This window comes from Palaemon carinicauda, chromosome 7, assembly GCF_036898095.1.
Source record: "Palaemon carinicauda isolate YSFRI2023 chromosome 7, ASM3689809v2, whole genome shotgun sequence".
Classification (NCBI taxonomy): domain Eukaryota; kingdom Metazoa; phylum Arthropoda; class Malacostraca; order Decapoda; family Palaemonidae; genus Palaemon; species Palaemon carinicauda.
Window position 1 is genome coordinate 163,733,709 of NC_090731.1, and position 20,000 is coordinate 163,753,708.

The window sequence follows — 20,000 nt, forward strand, 5'->3', positions numbered from 1 at the left end:
GAATGTCAATACATTTTTAATTAGCTTATACTCATGGTGTCGGGCTGGGATCGATCTGTTGTCATGCAAATACTAGGCAAACTAGGTTATCACTGTGTGTACTTGCCTCCTGGCTAGTACAATGGTAACGTGTTTGCCTAGCATTCACATGGCAACAGATCGACCCCAGCCCGAGTTTAAGCTTTTTACTGGGGAGGCCACTGCTGTGGTTGGCCACCACAGTAGGGGTTTGGGCTCGTCCGGCTGACGTTCTGGTGAGTATCTATTCTGATGAAATTGGAACAAACTGGACAACTTTAACCTTTAAATGTTTATGTAGCTTATACTCCACTCACGAGGTGAAAGGGTTTGTATATCGCCATAATCAGCAAAGCTGTAATAGTCAGGGCTACCCATACTAGGTTGGTTTGCTATGATCTGACAAAAATCTTCCATCACCAATCCCCAATGGCCAGCGTGGTGATGAAAACAGGCCAAACCCCAGACATGAATACGGTCATGTCTGAGGTCTTTGTCCTGCAATGGACTAGAAGCGGCTGTATTTGTTGTTGTCTTTATTTATCAAGAATCAATAAGAATAATTCCTGCTTGAAATGATTAATGGGAATGCGATAATTTATGATTCCATAAATGGTAAAGAATTTCATCAATTCCTTGTGTCAGAACAGAAAATGGATTTCTATTAAATAATTAGCATATTACAAAAAGTTTATTATTGTACTTTTCATTGTGATATACAATTAGTATTTTTCTTATTCCGCAGCTTTAGTGATTCATTTCCCACGAAAGAGGTTAGAACTTTAACTTCCACGAACTTACAAATTGCCCAACATGCGTTCAACTGACAGTAATTTGTCAGTGTCAGAGTTGAAAGGCTCTTTCACGTCAAAAAGGAACTATTGTTCATGGTTTTAATTTTTTTTTTTAATTATGAAACAGACATTTACAATCTTACAATTTATAACATATGCATCATCATATATTTACATGAATATTTTTTTTACATATAGTGTATTTACAATTGCATTTTTTGCTATTTATCTAGATATGTTTTCAAATAAAAAATATATCGACTCATGAATACTTTTATAAAAAGAAGTTTCAAATCCTATTTCATTTACAATACAGGTATTTATCATTCTATTTTTAATATATTCAAATTATTGCGGGTCAGACTTTGAAAATCCTAAGTATCTTCCCACCTATATCCCTGCAATAAATTCCGGTATTATGATTTTATCTAGATCCATGCGGTGTATACTCACAAGAACAAACTGGAAGATATATTATCATTATTATTATTATTATTATTATTACTAGCCAAGCTACAACCCTAGTTGGAAAAGCAAGATGCTATAAGCCCAAGGGCTCCAACAGGGAAAAATAGCCCAGTGAGGAAAGGAAATAATGAAATAAATAAATGATGAGAATAAATTAACAAAAAATTATTCTATAAACAGTAATAACGTCAAAACAGATATGTCCTATATAAACTATTAACAACGTCAAAAACAGATATGTCATATATAAACTATAAAAAGACTCATGTCAGCCTGGTCAACATAAAAACATTTGCTCCAACTTTTAATTTTTAAAGTTCTACCGATTCAACTACCCGATTGGGAAGATCATTCCACAACTTGGTAACAGCAGGAACAAAACTTCTAAAATACTGTGTAGTATTGAGCCTCGTGATGGAGAAAGCCTGGCTATTAGAATTAACTGCCTGCCTAGTCTTACGAACAGGATAGCGAAAAGAAGTAATAAACAGGATAGTTATGAATCTTGGAAAGCAGGGGCAGGAGGACAATGCCAAAGCTTGGCAGTAGAGGGAAAACAGCAGAGATTAATCATGCAACCCGAAGTTTACTGAAAGAATCATTTTTCGAACATTTTGGAATATTCATTTAGTTGTTAATTCGTTAGTTACAGATTCTCCAAATTTTCGAACAGCAAACTTGGGACAAGTTTTTTTCTCTTGGTCCGGTTTATATGTTCTATATCCATTTAACTTTTAATACTTTATATTTTCCTTTGTTATTTTTCTTATAGCTGATTCGTACCTTCTCTCTTCCGCACTCTGCTGCTTTCCCTATTGGGGCACTAAGGCCCATAGCATTTTGCTTCTCCAATTATGGTTGCTGTTTTGGCTAGTAATAATGATAATAACATAGCTGAAATACAAAACTTGACATATATTCACCAGCCACGAGTCAGTCATCGAACGAAAACTGAGAATTATTCGGTATTGAGATAGAAAAGGAAAACCAACCAGAAACAAATAGTGGACGAAACCTTTCGATATTGCACTGGACTACCAGGAATTAAGCTCATATAGACCTACTTCAAATTTATCCTTTGTCTCAAAAGTGCTTGAATATGTAATTCTTGAACAACTAGTCAGTCACTTTGAAGTAATAGAAGCTTTGCCTGACAACCAATCTGCTTGCAGAAAACTATACTCTACGGAGACAGCCATCTGTTGTAAATGATATGCTAGAAATGATGGATGAAAATAAATGTGGTATCTTAATATTGCTCGATCTCAGTGCTGCTTTTGATACAGTTGTGCATGAACTGCTACTAAACGATCTACGGTCCATCGGCGTTGAAGATAAAGCCTTCGAAAACCTAAAAGACTACTTTGTTGGTAGAAATTACTGTGTACAAATTGGAAACTCTTATTCATCATATGAACCCTTAAACAAAGGGGTACCCCAGGGGAGTGTACTTGGCCCAATCTTATTCTGCATCTATACTATTGGTCTATCGAAAATGCTACAAAGGCATGGCGTGAAGTTCAAACTATTTGCAGATGACACACAATTTTACTTCTCCATAAATGATATACATGACACTACTGAAACTCTAAACCGAATCCTTGATAGTGTTAGAGAATGGATGGCATTTAAACAACTAAAATTAAATGAGAACAAAACTGAATTCATGGTGGTGGGTAAGAGAAACAGCGCGAGAAACTTGGGTGATATTCAAATGAACATAAATAATGACTCGGTGCCGATATCTAGTAAAGTTCGAGATCTAGGTGTATTTTTTTACTGTAACCTGTCTCTAAATGCCCGAATAAATAATGTAAGAAAAACTGCTGGTTATCATCTAAGAAATATTGCGTTTATAAAAAAGTACCTGGACGAAAATTCTGTAAAAAAAAAAAAACTTGATAAACTGTGTTATTACCAGGATTGACTACTGCAACTCTATTTATTACAATTTACCAAAAGTGCAACTTAAGAAATTACAAAACATAATAAACAGAGGAACAAGACTGATAAAAGGTGACCCAATTAAGAAATTACAAAATATAATAAACAGAGGAGCAAGACTGATAAAAGGTGACCCACCTAGAGAAAGGATCACCCCTATACTAATCGATTTACACTGGCTGCCGATTAAAGCGAGAATTGAATTTAAAATATGTACAATAACCCACCAAGTTATCAGAACCGGGCGTCCAAAATACTTAAGAGAATTGCTACATATTGCGTAGCCAACAAATCGTGTTGACACGAGAATAATTACAGATGGCTTCAAACTGTTGGAACCTAGATATATGTAGATATATGTCTTCTTTAGGCTCTAGAGCTTTTGAATATGCGGCCCCGAGAATATATAATAAGCTCCCACGAAACATTGGAAGGATTGAAGACATTAAGGCTTTCAAGAGGAAACTGAAGACTTTCTTACTCAAAAATTCCTACAACAGTGATGATTTAACAGTAAATGAACAATACGTGATCTGAAACGATAAATACTCTGAACGAACAAGGTAAAACGACAGCGGAGGTCCTGTAGAGAGTAGGGTTCTCCTGCTGTATGGGACCGGAAAAGCAGCCATCAAAGTAAGCAAGCAAGTAAGGATGCCTTATTCCCAAGAAAATTAGAAAATGTGATTCAATTGCGCAAACAATTAAATCAATGACCAAGGACGGTATGATGCCAGATAATTCAAAATAAATGAAAAAAAAAAAAACAGGAATAAAATGTATTTGGGTATAAGAGATTATTAAACTCGAAACATTCTTTTTTTTTATGTTTCACTTTTTCATAAACCTGAAAGTTTTTAGATTATGATAGAAAACTATCTAAATGGTATTCAAATACAATTTAAGAAACCTTCAAATCTAAATGCAATTGGTCTATAATAGCATGACCAAATCAATAAATTTTCCAAGCACGTGCTTTCAATTATATATATGTGTGTGTATGTATGTATGTATGTATATACAGTATATATATATATATATATATATATATATATATATATATATATATATATATATCTATATATATATCTATATATATGAACACATATATATACATATATATATATATATATATATATATATATATATATATATATATATATATTGTATATATATATATATATATATATATATATATATATATATATATATATATATATATATATATATATATATATTTGCTTTACATTCCATATAAAAACATAAGTCAAACTCATTCTTATGAGGTAGAAGATCATATTCTCGACTTTTGATGAGAGAGAGAGAGAGAGAGAGAGAGAGAGAGAGAGAGAGAGAGAGAGAGAGAGAGAGAGAGAGAGAGAGAGAGAGAGCGAGAGAGAGAGAGAATAATATATTCTAATCTTATAATTGATGTAAAAAAAAAAAGGGGGAAGATACTAATTATGGTTTCCTTCAACCGTACGGCACCGAGGAAGTCGATGTCTCAACATTGATATTAAGTCCTCCCAATCAAAACACGTGAATGTGATAGGTGGGTTAATGGAACCACCCAGCTTTTGTCTGACACCTTATCACAGTAATTACAACTTAAAAGAGGAAAGAGCTCCTCAAATTTCATACCATCAAGCAAAATGAAAGGGTGTCCAATGTTACCATACGCATTATAATATGCCATGCCAGGGGGAAAAAAATATTTGAAAGCTACAGACATTCCTGAAAAAAAAATATGATACGAAGAGATACTTATAAAAGTCTACTCATTTCGAGCTTTTCCAATACAGGTGTTCCTGAAGAACAAAATATGATACGCAGAGACGCTTATGAAAGTGTACTCTCATTTCAAGCTTTTCCAATATTTTTTCCTCAGTAACAAAAATCCTGTTATGTAAATAATATAAAGGACTTGCAAAAAAAAAAAAAAAAAAAAATAATCTGTATAGCAATGTACAGTGCATAAATATCTATATACAATAGCGCATCTCAAAATCAATAATTATAACAGCAATAATAATAACAATATAAATTAATATATTTTTGTTATCGTTAATAGCATTATTACTAATCGTGGTTATGATTTAACAAAATTACGGTTGCAAATTTAATAACTGAAGCAAAGGTTAGATATTCCCAATACAGTACAAGGATTAATTTTCGTGAAAGAACTAGCAATTCATAATAAAGGACTTGATGCCTATAAAGCATAAAGTTGAGATAGAGAAGGCATTCTTAGCGACCTATATAAGCCTAGTCTAAACCTTATAAATGGGCAGGCAATCTTTCCATTGTTGTTATTATTATTATTATTATTATTATTACAGGCTAAGCTACAACCCTAGTTGGAAAATCAGTATGTTATATGCCAAAGGGATTCAACAGGGACAAATAGCCCAGTGAGGAAAGGATACAAGAAAATAAACTACAAGAGAAGTAATGATCAAAATAAAATATTTTAAAAACAGCAACATTAAATGGGATCTTTCATATATAAACTATAAAAACTAAAAAAAACAAGAAGAGAAACAAGATAGAATAGTATGAATGAGTGTACGCTCAAGCAAGAGAACTCTAACCCAAGACAGTGGGCTAGAAGCTTTTCATATACAGCTAAAGCCTTACAAAAGGATATGAATTAGATAAGAACGGCAACCTATAAAGCAATTGCTGATAACTCTGCAAAACGGATAAAAACACCAAATCAAATTTTGTTAGATAAAGTCTCCGGTTAAAATACGCCCCCACCTAATTATTGCGAGCTTCATACCGATACGCAAGGTCCTTTAAGGGACCTTGCCGATACATATACACTAGTGTACGCGACCTGTCCAAAATGACGGTTAAATATGTAGATAGACATGCACACGCACGTACACGGACCCCCTTATTACCAGGGTGACTACACGCTCTCCTCCATACCCAAGGGTCAGGGAGAGCTGAGTGTGACCTTATATATATATATATATATATATATATATATATATATATATATATATATATATATATATATATATATATATATATATGTATATATATATATATACATATACAGATATATAATACATATAAATATATATACATAAAAATATTATCACTATTAATTGCTAAGCTACAACCCTAGTTAGAAAAGCAGGAGGCTATAAGCCCAGGGCCCCAACATGGAAAATAGCCTAGTGAGGAAAGGAAACGAGGAAAAGTAAGAAGAGTAACATCAAAATAAATATTTTCTATAAAAAACTATATATATATATATACATATATATATATATATATATATATATATATATATATATATATATATATATATATATATATATATATATATACACATATATATATATATATATATATATATATATATATATATATATATATATATATATATATATATATATATATATAAAAATACAATATATTTAGGGGACATTCTTTAACTAAAATTGACATCAACACAGACAACTTTTAATAAAAAATTTAAAATATGATACTTATAATGCCGGAATACTCTAATATTCAAATAATATACTGTTAACACCCCCACCCCCCAAAAAAGAGAAATCACTAGCTTGCGATGACAAATTGACAAAATGTAATTGGGACATCAACTTGGGTTCAAAACTGAGTAATTTACATTAGCGTAAACAGGATTTCCTTAACCTCATTATAAACCAGCTATCTGATGCTACACAAGGACGACAATATTCAATTTTTCCGGAAGCAAAGTACATCCGTTGACAAGAGGACCGTAATTTATACCGAATAAGGTAATGCGATTGTTAAAACATTTAATACTGTGTGTTTGCCACCTATACTAGGTTGGTTTGCTCCAAGCGATCAGACTAAAGTCTCCCACCCTCATCAATTTGCAGTGGCCAGCGTAGTGACGAAAATGGCCAAACCCCATGCATAGCATAGGACATGTCTGAGGCCTTTGTCCTGCAGTGGACTAAAGACAGCTGAATTTGTTGTTGTTGTTGTGTTTGCAATTATCATAATAATATAAATATGATAAATTGTACTATTTGAAACGGCAGAGAAAATTTACTAGGTCACTTCATCACATACGAGTTAAACACGTAAATAAAACATTACAGTTCATGCTACTGGAGTCAACTAACAAATATAACATTTACCATGAAACGATTACTGAATCCTATAATTATTTAATGCAATTCTGTGCATGGAAATTAATAATTACATGTACATCTTTAACACTATATAATAACTAATATTTCAGAAATTGTAGTTTAAACAGAATACATTTTTAGCAATACACACAGCTTGTAAATCACTATCACTTGGAAGAATTATCGTTCGGAATAATTACCGTTTAAAGATCATTCCGAGCGGACAGCATGCAAAAGGCCTAATTGATATTCACTGATTTCTAAGCAGCGCGGATTCAATCCACTCGTGTGAAGCGGTCCTTTGATGGCGAGAGTACTACGCAAATCCTTTGGAGAAAGCGGTTTCCCTTTAGTCACTTCATATAGATCAGTGGTTCCCAAACTTTTATCTGTCATATTTCCCCTGCACCCAGTTCAACCATCCAGATTTCCCCTTTCATGTGTATGAAGGAAAGAGTAGTTAAAACACACTTGAGACTATTTACTAATTTATTTTTCATATGTGCAAATATACTGATAAACATATAATTGCAGAGTAAATAGGAGAGAGAGCAGTTAGTAACAACTAAGCATAGCCATAGAGCCGGTTAATAGCAAATAAAAGGACTTATGTTTGCTCTTCTACTTTAGAATGAAATTGTTTTAGTTAGTAGGTAATGCAATTATTTCCCCCCTGGAAGCTTCAAATTTCCCCCAGGGGGAAATTTCCCCCAGTTTGGGAACCACTGATCTAGATGAAAAGATTGATAGTCTCCTAGACTTCGCTGTTCCCTCGAATGCTCAGAGTACGGATGTCACTTCCACATAAACACTTGTGATGAACGACATCCCTGAATTGCTACATTCAGCATGAACGGCACTTTCTCCTCTCGAGTCTATACGCCATAAATATTAGCTCAACAAGTTCTTCTCTCCTTCCGTTTGTATTTCTCGTCATGATGCTTCTTAAAACGTTTTCCTGTTATTCTTATCATTAACTCCCTACACAAGTTTTAACTCTATTTAACTAGCATCCCCCGATTCCCAATCTATTCTCTTTGTTTTAGTTTGCTCTACTTTCTCCAATAGTTTGTAACTTGAATACTCTTTTCGTGATGCTATTTTTTTAGTAATGTACGCGACCCGTCAAAAATGACGACTAAATATCTAAATAGATATGCACACACAGGCACTCAATCTCACGGAGGAAAAACTACTATTCTAGGGATGGGAAGAGTTGTGCGTGACCGTAAAGAAAGAAAGAAAGAAAGAAATACATACACACACACACACACACACATATATATATATATATATATATATATATATATATATATATATATATATATATATATATATATACCAGACTTGCTCTTTACTATATAGGGGGATTCCTTCTAGTGCTAGGCCTCCGCATTTCACTCCCACAAAATCTCTTAATCATCATTGATTAATTCTCAAAGCACAACCCAATCCCAAACTCTCTATTATTATTATTAATTATTATTGATTATTATTAATTATTATTATTATTAATTATTATTAATTATTATTATTATTATCATTATTATTATAAATAATTAATCATTAATTATTATTCATTATTCATTATTAATTATTAATTATTAATTATTATTATTATTATTATTATTATTATTATCATTATTATTATTATTATTATTATTCTTGTTGTCGTTCCTGTTGTTATTATTATTATTATTTTCTAAGCTACAACCCTAGTTGGAGAAGAGGGATGCTATAAGCACAAGGGCTCCAACAGGGAAAAGCCCAGTGAGGAAAGGAAACAAGGAAAATTAAAATATCTTAAGAACAGTAATATTAAAATAAATATTTCCTATATAAACTATAAAAACTTTAACAAAACAAAACGAAGAGAAAAGATAGAATAGTGTGCCTGAGTGTACCCTTAAGCAAGAGAACTCTAACCCAACACAGTGGAAAACCCTGGTACATAGGCTACGGCACTACTCAAGACTAGAGAACAATGGTTTAATTTTAGAGTGTTCTCCTAGAAGAGCAGCTTACCATAGCTAAATTCTCTTATAACCTTACCTAGAGGAAAGTGGCCACTGAACAATGATAGTGTAGTAGTTAACCCCTTGGTTGAAGAAGAATTGTTTGGTAACCTCAGTGTTGGCAGTTGTATGAGGACAGAGGAGAATATGTAAAGAATAGGCCAGACTATTCGGTGTATGTGTAGGCAAAGGGAAAATGAACCATAACCAGAGAGAAGAATCCAATGTAGTACTGTCTGGCCAGTCAAAGGACTATATAATTCTCTAACGGTAGTTTCTCAGAGGGTGGCTGGTGTCCAGGCCAACCTACTCCTTACTACCTTCTTTCCAATCCTTCATCTCTCTCACTCGACGCAGACTCCATCCCGAGGCCCCAAATCAGCCCCTCATCCCTCTAGCGCAGTGTTTCTTAAAGTGTGGTCCGCGGACCCCCAGGGGTCCGTGGAATATTCCAAGGGGTCCGTAGGATAATTTTTAATATCGATTTCAGTCAAATTTTCGGCCAAAACGTCCTAAATTCCTAATTTTGTAGCACCAATCCTGATGGCTTTTTACAGTGGCTAAGTTACATTGGGATGGAAGTAATTTAAGTAATGCCGCCTTCCTCCCTTGGGGTGAAATCCTCAACGAAATTCCGAAAAAGACACACACAGAATAACAACTTTATAGAAGGTAGTGGTGTTTATGATTTGGCAACATTGTACTGACTGATGCCCAGTGTTGCGGCCGCCCGCCACATATCAGTTGACGTTAAGGCTGCTGTGAGGAACACACGGCAGTTGCTTGTGCTCCTCTTTGTAGGTAAGAAAATCATCTGGATGCTTATGACAACATACTGATTTTATATGCCATTTGTTAAACGTTATTACCTACCTTTTTGAAATTAGAATTTCGAATACTAGACCTCGTGACCTCGCCAAGTTACTTGCAGGATAAACATCAGAAGACAGCCTAGCTTTCTTTTTAGCATCAGGATAATGGATCTGTGGCTCAAGACAGGCTCACTTACAAAGAAAAAAACTGAATTCCAGAACAACAACCGAGACAGCACTAGCCTTAAAGAAGAAAGAAACGATGCCAACAGTGCAACTCAGCTCAAGCTACTGGAGGCAGGCGCAGACGCCATGGACGAAGGGAACACCGCTGACACAAACCAAAGCAGTACAGATGCCTCGGTTACCACTGTAGAGCACAAGCAAACACACCAAGAAACAGCCAAAAAGAAGCGTAAATACTACAGTGATTACTTGAAACTTGGATTTTTTTGGCAAGGCAACAGTGATGATCCTATCCCACAGTGTGTTTTGTGCTATGAAACATTAGCTAATGAGGTTATGAAACCCTCAAAGCTCAGAAGACATTTCGAGTCCAGACATAAGGAATATGTGGGAAAACCCATAGAATTTTTTCAAAGAAAATGTAATGAACTTGATATTCACAGAAAAAAGGAAGCTTCATCTTTTTTTATACCTGGAGAAAATGCAAAGGCCACTGAATCTTCATACAAAGTGTTGTTATTGATTGCAAAAACAAGAAAGGCGCATTCCATAGGCGAGACTTTGGTCAAACCAGCAGCCAAGATAATGACAGAGATCATGCTTGGAGAAAAGGCTAGTAAAGAAATAAACAAGATACCTTTGTCCAACGACACTGTCAAGAAAAGGATAACGTCAATAGCTGAAAATGTGAAAGTTCAGCTGGTGTCAAAATTACAGCAGAGTCTGTATTTTTCACTACAGCTGGACGAGTCCACAGATATAGGGAACGAGGCAAATCTTTTGTGCTTTGTTAGGTACATTTACTGTGGGGAAGTACATGATGAATTTCTTTTCTGTCATCCTCTTCCCACAAACACAACAGGAGAGGCTATCTTTAATGTAGCAAACAATTTTATTGTCCAAAATGAACTCTCCTGGTCGCGATGTGTTGGAATCAGCACAGATGGTGCAACTGCGATGACTGGTAAACTAAGGGGCCTAGTGAGTCGGGTACAAAGCATTGTACCACAGGTAAAGGCAACACATTGTTGCATTCACCGTGAACAACTTGCTGTGAAATATATGCCTACTTGTCTTAAAACAGTTCTGGAAGAGGCAGTAAAAATTGTCAATTTCATCAAAGGGAAAGCACTGAACACCCGATTATTTACAGTTCTGTGTGAAGACATGGGAAGCGAACACACAAAACTCCTTTACCATACAGAGGTTTGCTGGCTGACACGGGGAAAAGTTCTTTCCCATCTCTTTGAACTTTGTGAGGAAGTGCAAATTTTCTTGTATGAACGTCATGACCTCTATAATCGAATGCATGACACCCAGTGGCTCACAAAACTGGCATACCTGTCTGATATTTTCAGTACACTAAACGGATTGAATCTGTCTTTGCAAGGAAAAGATACTACTATCTTTAAAGTGCAGGACAAAATACAGGCAACACGAATGAAGCTGGACTTGTGGTGCGGCCGCATTGACTGCAAAGATTTTGAGTCTTTTCCTTCATTAGCAGATTTCCTGCTTACTTCCAAAGAAGAGCTAGATGGTGACACAACACAAGCCTTCAAAGCCCATCTGCAAGGCCTTCACTCAGAGTTAGGAAAATATTTTGAAGAACCAGACCCAAGCTTTGAGTTTATTAGAAATCCATTTGTTACAGATAAAGTAGATATAGAAAAGGTCAGTGTCAACCTGTCATCAAAAGAGGCTGATAATCTTGTCGAGATTGCAACAAGTGGGACACTGAAGACCCTATTCAGGGAAAGAAGTTTGGCCAATTTTTGGGCTCAAGTCCAGCCAGAGTACCCTGGACTTGCAGAAATTGCTTTGAAACACTTGATGCCGTTCCCAACAACGTACAACTATGAAATTGGATTTTCTACACTGGTTGATCTTAAAACGATGAAGCGCAACCGAATCAGTGTCGAACCCGACATGCGACTGAAACTCAGCAGACTGGAGTCAGATATTCCAACAGTAGTGAGACAGCAAAAACAGTATCATTCATCGCATTAAGTATGGTTGTGAGATAAGAGGAGGAAGCGTTGCTGTCAAGTTCATGAAAATTTGTATGCAAAATTATCAATGTTGTGGAAATTATGTTAAGCAAAATATAAACATTTATGTTGAAGATAAGCCATTAATAAATAATTCAGTTGTAATTTCAGTATATTATGACCTGCAAACACTTTCAAACTCAAGAGGAAAATTATAATAATAAAGGGTCCGCTACATGAGTAACTTTAATAAGAGGGGTCCGCTGCACAAAAAAGTTTAAGAAACACTGCTCTAGCGCAACGTTGGCCCCCAACCCGAGGCCTTCTCCACTCCTCCAGCGCTCTTCCTCATCAATGGCCCAATCCCGAGGCATGATGTCACCTCAGCACCTGATAATTCATTTTCTCTGGAAGGTTAAATTGCCGTGTCACGCCGCTGAAAGCAGGCCATCAGGGCCCATTTCCAGACGTGTTTGCCTCTCGTTGGATTGTCTGCAGACGAGAAGGATGTCATTCGGGAGACGCTTAGCTTCTTCTTTTTTCGAAAGCAAACGGGATTTGGCCTCTGTGTAATGTGAGCATCGAGACAGGCAACGTGGTGATTCGTAGTGCGTGGAGAGATTAAAAAAAAAAAGAAGAAGAAGAAGAAGAAGAAGAAGAAGAAGAAGAAGAAGAAGAAGAAGAAGAAGAAGAAGAAGAAGAAGAAGAAGAAGATTGATGATAATTACTTTCGCATCACATGCCCCACGGCATGAGACAGACAGCTAAGCACACAAAACGGGACTCCTGGTTGATTTTTTTAAACACTCCCTGCATTCTAAAATAAGAATCAAAACTTCCGGAAGCGAAGTATACAACATGCAATGACTTTTAATCTTTAAGAAAACGGAAGAAATAGAAGAAGGAAGTGATTAATGAAATATTTGATGAAATAAAATATTACCATAAACTATGCATTATTAGCTTGATTAGGTTGTGCATAATTTTAAGCAATACAAATATTAAATTTAAGAATTTAAAATAATTAACTGCAAGTTAACAAAAAAATTCCAGGGCAAATAAAAAATCACACAAGTTGTTAAAAAATTACAATCAGAAAATGAAAGCAAAATTAAAAACACAATCACTGGAGAAATATGAAAAATCAAAGGTTTTGCATAATTCTAAGGAATACAAATTTTAAATTTAAAAACTAGAAATAATTAACTGCGAGAGTTAACAAAAAAATGTCTAGGTAAATGAAAAAAATCATATAAGTTGTTAAAAAATTACAATCAGAACATGAATGCAAAATTAAAAACACAATCACTGGAAAAGATGAAAAATCAACGGTTGCGTCTAATATTAAGCAATAAATATTTCAAATTCAAGAATTAAAAATAATTAACTTGGAGAAAGTTAAAAAAAAATGACTAGGCGGATAGAGAAAAATCGCATAAGTCGTTAAGAAATTAAAGTCAGAACATGAATGAAAACAATTAAAAACACAATCACTGAAAAAAGATGAAAAAAATCAAATGTGCATAATTTTAAGGAATACAATTTTAAATTTCAAATTAAAAATAATTAACAGAGAAAGTTTTAAAACATGACCAGGCAAATAGAAAAAAAAAATCAAATGTGTTGTTAAAAAATTAGTCGGAACATGATTGTAAAATTAAAAACACAATCACAGAAAAAAGATGAAAAATCAAAGGTTGTGCATAATTTTAAGCAATATAATTTTAAAATTAAAATAAAAAATAATTAACAGATAAAGTTTTAAAACATGACCAGGCAAATAAAAAAAAAATCAAATGTGTTGTTAAAAAATTAGTCAAAACATGAATGTAAAATTGAAACAATCACTGGAAAAAAAAAAAGATGAAAAATGAAATGAGACGCAAAAAATGCCAATCATTGTGACCGATGACCCAAAAACAATCCAATGCATTTGACCTACAAGATTCGTGACAAGTTAACGGGACTAATGAAGGATGTTGCATAAGATTCTCTCAACAATTAACACGAAACCTTTGACTCTGGCGCTTAGGAAAAGAAACAATGGATTACTGAAGAGCCTTTAAATACCAGTACTGGAATTCTTGGTACACACACACACACACTCTCTCTCTCTCTCTCTCTCTCTCTCTCTCTCTCAAGAGCTTTAAACATACCAGTGTTGGAAGTCTGAAGTCTAAAGTCTCTCTCTCTCTCTCTCTCTCTCTCTCTCTCTCTCTCAAGAGCTTTAAAATACAAGTGCTGGAAGTCTAAAGTCTCTCTCTCTCTCTCTCTCTCTCTCTCTCTCTCTCAAGAACTTTAAAATACCAGTGCTGGAGGTCTAGTCTCTCTCTCTCTCTCTCTCTCTCTCTCTCTCTCTCTCAGGAGCTTTAAAATACCAGTGCTGGAAGTCCAAAGTCTCTCTCTCTCAAGAGCTTTAAAATACAAGTGCTGGAAGTCTCTCTCTCTCTCTCTCTCTCTCTCTCTCTCTCTCGAGCTTTAAAATACCAGTGCTGGAACTCTCTCTCTCTCTCTCTCTCTCTCTCTCTCTCTCTCTCTCTCAGGAGCTTTAAAATACCATTGCTGAAAGTCTCTCTCTCTCTCTCTCTCTCTCTCTCTCTCTCTCTATGAAGGATGTGCAAAATTATTCAGATAATTATACATATATACTGCATAAATAATCAATGTCTACATGAGTATATATACACAAATATGTATCCATGGAAATACTTCATAGCAAGTACAGTATATTATGTCTCAACCAAGAGAATAAAAAAAAGTACAATCTAAATAGGATCACCAGCAAAAAAAAAGAAAAAAACTATCAATCTTTCACAGGTAGCACAAGTGTAAAAACGAGAGCTACTGACAGCATTAGTTCCTTTTGATAAATCAACGTCCCTGTAAACAGTTTATAACACTCGTACATCAAATTAACGTTAACGTGAAATTAAGTATTTACTTAAATTGATAAGGGTGAGTGTCGACAGCACCTGCTCAATTGGCTGAGAGGGCGTTCAGATTATGATTTATTACCCTTAAAGGGGATTCCCAGCCTAGGATGCACCTTGCAATGAAGTAATGGAAGTGAAATTGCAGGTGAAGATTATTAAAGGTTTTATAGGCCGCTTATGAATGGCAGAGGCAAGGGATAGTGAAAATATTCAAGCTAGCAGGACAATGCCCTAGAAACTGACCAATATATAGATATGATCAGCAACCCAAGACCCCTCTCCACCTAAGCTAGGACCAGGGAGAGCCAAGTAATGACTACTGATGTCTTAACAGTGTTGCCAGGTTTTTTTAAATGAGAAAAGTCCAACTTCAAATCAACCGTAGCTTTAAAAGGCCAACGCATTATTAGAAAAAGGCCAAAAATTAATGTTTAAGGCCCATCTTTTTCATGATATTACTAAAGACCAACCAATTTCAAAAGGGCCAGATTTGAGATTTTTTGGCCTGAAAAAAGGCCAGCCTGGCAACTCTGTGTCTTAGCAGCTCACAAGGATGATAAGGTTCCAGACACTACAAGAAACTATCGACTTTGAGTGGGACTCCACCTCCCGTCCAGCAGAACGCCAGGCAGTAATGGAAGTGAAGTTGCATGAGAAGAGTATTAATGTACGGAAAGGATGAAATGGGAAACTTGTGAAAGTATTTCCGTTTACTTTTATTGGCGACAAATTGCCAATAACAAAAGAACTTATAAAATTGTTTGAAAAAAAAATCCTTTTCACTTCCTGTAACTAAACGATAGATAATAACGTAATGATTTTTAGTGAATTGAGATAAGAAAGAACAAATAGATAAGTAATCCAGTAAACGGCTTTGATAGTCGTAAAGAATAATACAAAAATTAAATAGTCAATAAATATAACCCAAACTAATCAATTCATGTATTATCCTATTTTTCTGGCTTATAAAACTGGATTAAATGTTAATTTTCTTTGATATAATATATATATAATTTCCTCCTTCCAATTTATCAACATATCTACGGACCTGGAACAATGAGTATTTGAAGAACACAGAAACTTATAAGCCTTAAAAAATACTGAACGCAAGATTTCATTTAAAATGTATCTTGAAAATAAATCAAACCAATGCGACACTTCTTTTTTTCACTCAAGTACTCACAGAACGCAAATCTCCGCCGAGGCACGAAATTAAAATAAACTTTTATTTTGAAGGTACCATATCAAGATCTCTCTCAAAATATAAAAGATTGATAACCAGTCACGAGACATAACCTCTGGTAATCTTGAGTGGACAACAGACGATCAATCAACCAGTCACGAGACACAGCCCTCCGGTAATCTTGAGTGGACAACAGACGATCAATCAACCAGTCACGAGACACAGCCTCCGGTAATCTTGAGTGGACAACAGACGATCAATCAACCAGTCACGAGACACAGCCTCCGGTAATCTTGAGTGGACAACAGACGATCAATCAACCAGTCACGAGACACAGCCTCCGGTAATCTTGAGTGGACAACAGACGATCAATCAACCAGTCACGAGACACAGCCTCCGGTAATCTTGAGTGGACAACAGACGATCAATCAACCAGTCACGAGACACAGCCTCCGGTAATCTTGAGTGGACAACAGACGATCAATCAACCAGTCACGAGACACAGCCTCCGGTAATCTTGAGTGGACAACAGACGATCAATCAACCAGTCACGAGACACAGCCTCCGGTAATCTTGAGTGGACAACAGACGATCAATCAACCAGTCACGAGACACAGCCTCCGGTAATCTTGAGTGGACAACAGACGATCAATCAACCAGTCACGAGACTCAGCCTCCGGTAATCTTGAGTGGACAACAGACGATCAATCAACCAGTCACGAGACACAGCCTCCGGTAATCTTGAGTGGACAACAGACGATCAATCAACCAGTCACGAGACACAGCCTCCGGTAATCTTGAGTGGACAACAGACGATCAATCAACCAGTCACGAGACTCAGCCTCCGGTAATCTTGAGTGGACAACAGACGATCAATCAACCAGTCACGAGACACAACCTCCGGTAATCTTGAGTGGACAACAGACGATCAACCCAAACTGAAAATATAGGTTCCGTGTCGGAAGCAATAAGTATTCGACCGCTAATGGAAACTACTTTATCTTATTATTATTGAGCGTCTTAATATCATTTATCATCATCTCATCCTACTCCTATTGACGTTAAAGGTCCTCAGTTAGATTTCACCAGTCGTCTCTATATTGAGCTTTTAAATTAATACTTCTTCATTCACCATCTCCTACTTTATGCTTCATAGTCCTCAACCATGTAGACCTGGGCCATCCAACAGTTCTAGTGCCTTGTGAAGCTCAGTAGAAAGGTTGGTGAAATAATCTCCCTTGGGGAGTGAGAAGTGCATGCCCAAACCATCTCCATGCGTATGAGAAAAAAAATATAGGCTTCAGTTTAGCCACATGTATACAGAATTTACATGTGTATATGCTTATCAAAGAGAGAGAGAGAGAGAGAGAGAGAGAGAGAGGAGAGAGAGAGAGAGAGAGATTTCCTAGAAAAGCCACCTCAAGATCACACTCGATTATTACATCAAATCGATGCCAACAGCCTCCACCATCTGCTTAAGTCCTTTCTCCGAACACTTTTGCCTCCCAGCAATGACCCTCAAGCACCTGATCCAGGTAACTAACGGGACGCCTACACAAACAGTCATTTGAAACTAAAAGTTAACCAGGGCATCTATTGTGGGTTATTATTCAAGGGTTTTTGAAGCTTTTTAAAGGTGTTTAAAGGCCGCTCATGAATGGCAGAGGCAAGGGACAGTGATATTGCCCTATCGAGCAGAACAATGCCCTAGAGACTGACCATATTACATATGATCAGCGCTCAATCTAGGGCCAAGGAGCGCCAGGCAATGGCTGCTGATGACTCAGCAGGTAGGCATATAGGTTCCCCCCAACACCACCCCGCCCTAGATCAAAAGGATGGTGAGGTTGCAGCGACCAAAGAAACTAACGAGTTTGAGCGGGTCTCGAACCCCAGTGTGGCAATCACCAGGCAAGGACGATACCACCAGCCCACCACAACCCTGTCATCAGATATCTGGTTTGCTGTGGAACTCTTGAAAGAGATGGGCAAAGGAACGGTTGCAACCTAAGGCTATTTGAGAAAGACAAGTGGGAATAGAAGGCATGGTTAGTTCCTCGTCACCTTCGCTTTATTGTTATTTATTACCTGCCTTTGTCTTTGGTTTCATCTTCGATGTAATCCCATCCTTTAATTCTATCATTTTATCTCAGTTCTTTATAACATTTCTTATTCTAGCTTAACATTACTTTAAAGTTCATTAAGTTTTAACTTTTCTATTACACACACACAAAAAAAAAAAAAAACTTTGTGAGGCTGAAAAGATACTAAGGAGAACCATAAAGAGAGAAAAAAAATAATAATTGAACCTTACAATCTGAGGCTTCATTATTATAGAGTAAAATCGGGACGAGACGGCTGACGGGTGTTACAATATCATCAATGAGGAGAAACTTTCACCACAATAGTAACGGAGCAGTAGCAGAAATAATATACCCATGGGAAAGAGGCAAAGCAGAAACCTTGTAGCTGGAAAAGGATATACAGAGCAGTTACGGAAGCAGATATCGATCAAACAAATTATTCCAGTCTCATCCAGGAAGGAAACAAAAACTTAACCATTCTAAATATAAAAACAATGTTTTATATAAAGGGATACTTTAACGTAATGAAGGGTTTGTGTATCGCTATGATCAGCAAAGCTATACTAATAACGGACACTTATACTAGGTTGGTTTGCTGGGAGTGATCAGACAAAAGTCTCCTACAATCAGCAATCCACACTGGCCAGTGTGATGATGAAAATTGGCCAATGCCCAGACATGAGTAAAGACAAGTCTAATTATTATTATTATTATTATTATTATTATTATTATTATTACTAGCCAAGCTACAATCCTAGTTGGAAAAGCAAGATGCTATAAGCCCAAGGGCTCCAATAGGGAAAAATAGCCCAGTGAGGAAAGGAAATACGGAAATAAATAAATGAGGAGAATATATTAACAAAAAATCATTCTAAAACCGTGACAACGTCAAAACAGATAAGTCCTATATAAACTATTAACAACGTCAAAAACAGATATGTCACAAATAAACTACAGAAAGACTCATGTCAGCCTGGTCAACTTTTGTCCTGCACTTGTTGTTGTTGTTTTTTTTGCAAGGATACCATAAAGCCTTAATTGCAATATATGAGAGGAAAGTTTAGCTATAAAAGAACAATGACCCTGCAAAAGATGAAATAGGAAAAGGAAGGTAAAAAATAAGACATTTTCTTCTATGAAGAATGGTCTTCTTTTCATTTCCAATTTCTTCCAGTATTGTAATAACTACAATCTAATCATTACCTTTGCCCCATCTCTCTTCTCACCAATCTTCTCCATCCTTCATTTTTATTTGTCAGTTATCATATCTCCCTCTAATGTATTTCCTGACATCATCATCAAGAGTTTTTCACGTTCATGAATCCTCCACTGTACTTTTCCCGTCATTATCCCTTTTTTTTTTTTTTTTTTTTTTTTTTTTAAAAACCACATTGCATACCTCTTCCGTCACTTAACTGAAGCCTCAATGC

The 20,000-nt window shown here is 35.8% G+C and overlaps 2 protein-coding genes across 4 annotated transcripts in view; one reads left to right on the top strand and one right to left on the bottom strand.

The window, feature by feature from the left end:
* dachs (unconventional myosin-IXb-like dachs) overlaps positions 1 to 20,000 on the bottom strand; it is a 487,051-nt gene that overhangs the window by 329,540 nt on the left and 137,511 nt on the right. The window lies entirely within an intron of this gene.
* On the top strand, positions 10,359 to 12,389 carry LOC137644632 (zinc finger BED domain-containing protein 5-like). Its single transcript, XM_068377584.1, has one exon. It carries the CDS (start codon positions 10,359 to 10,361, stop codon positions 12,387 to 12,389), a length of 2,031 nt encoding a protein of 676 aa, XP_068233685.1.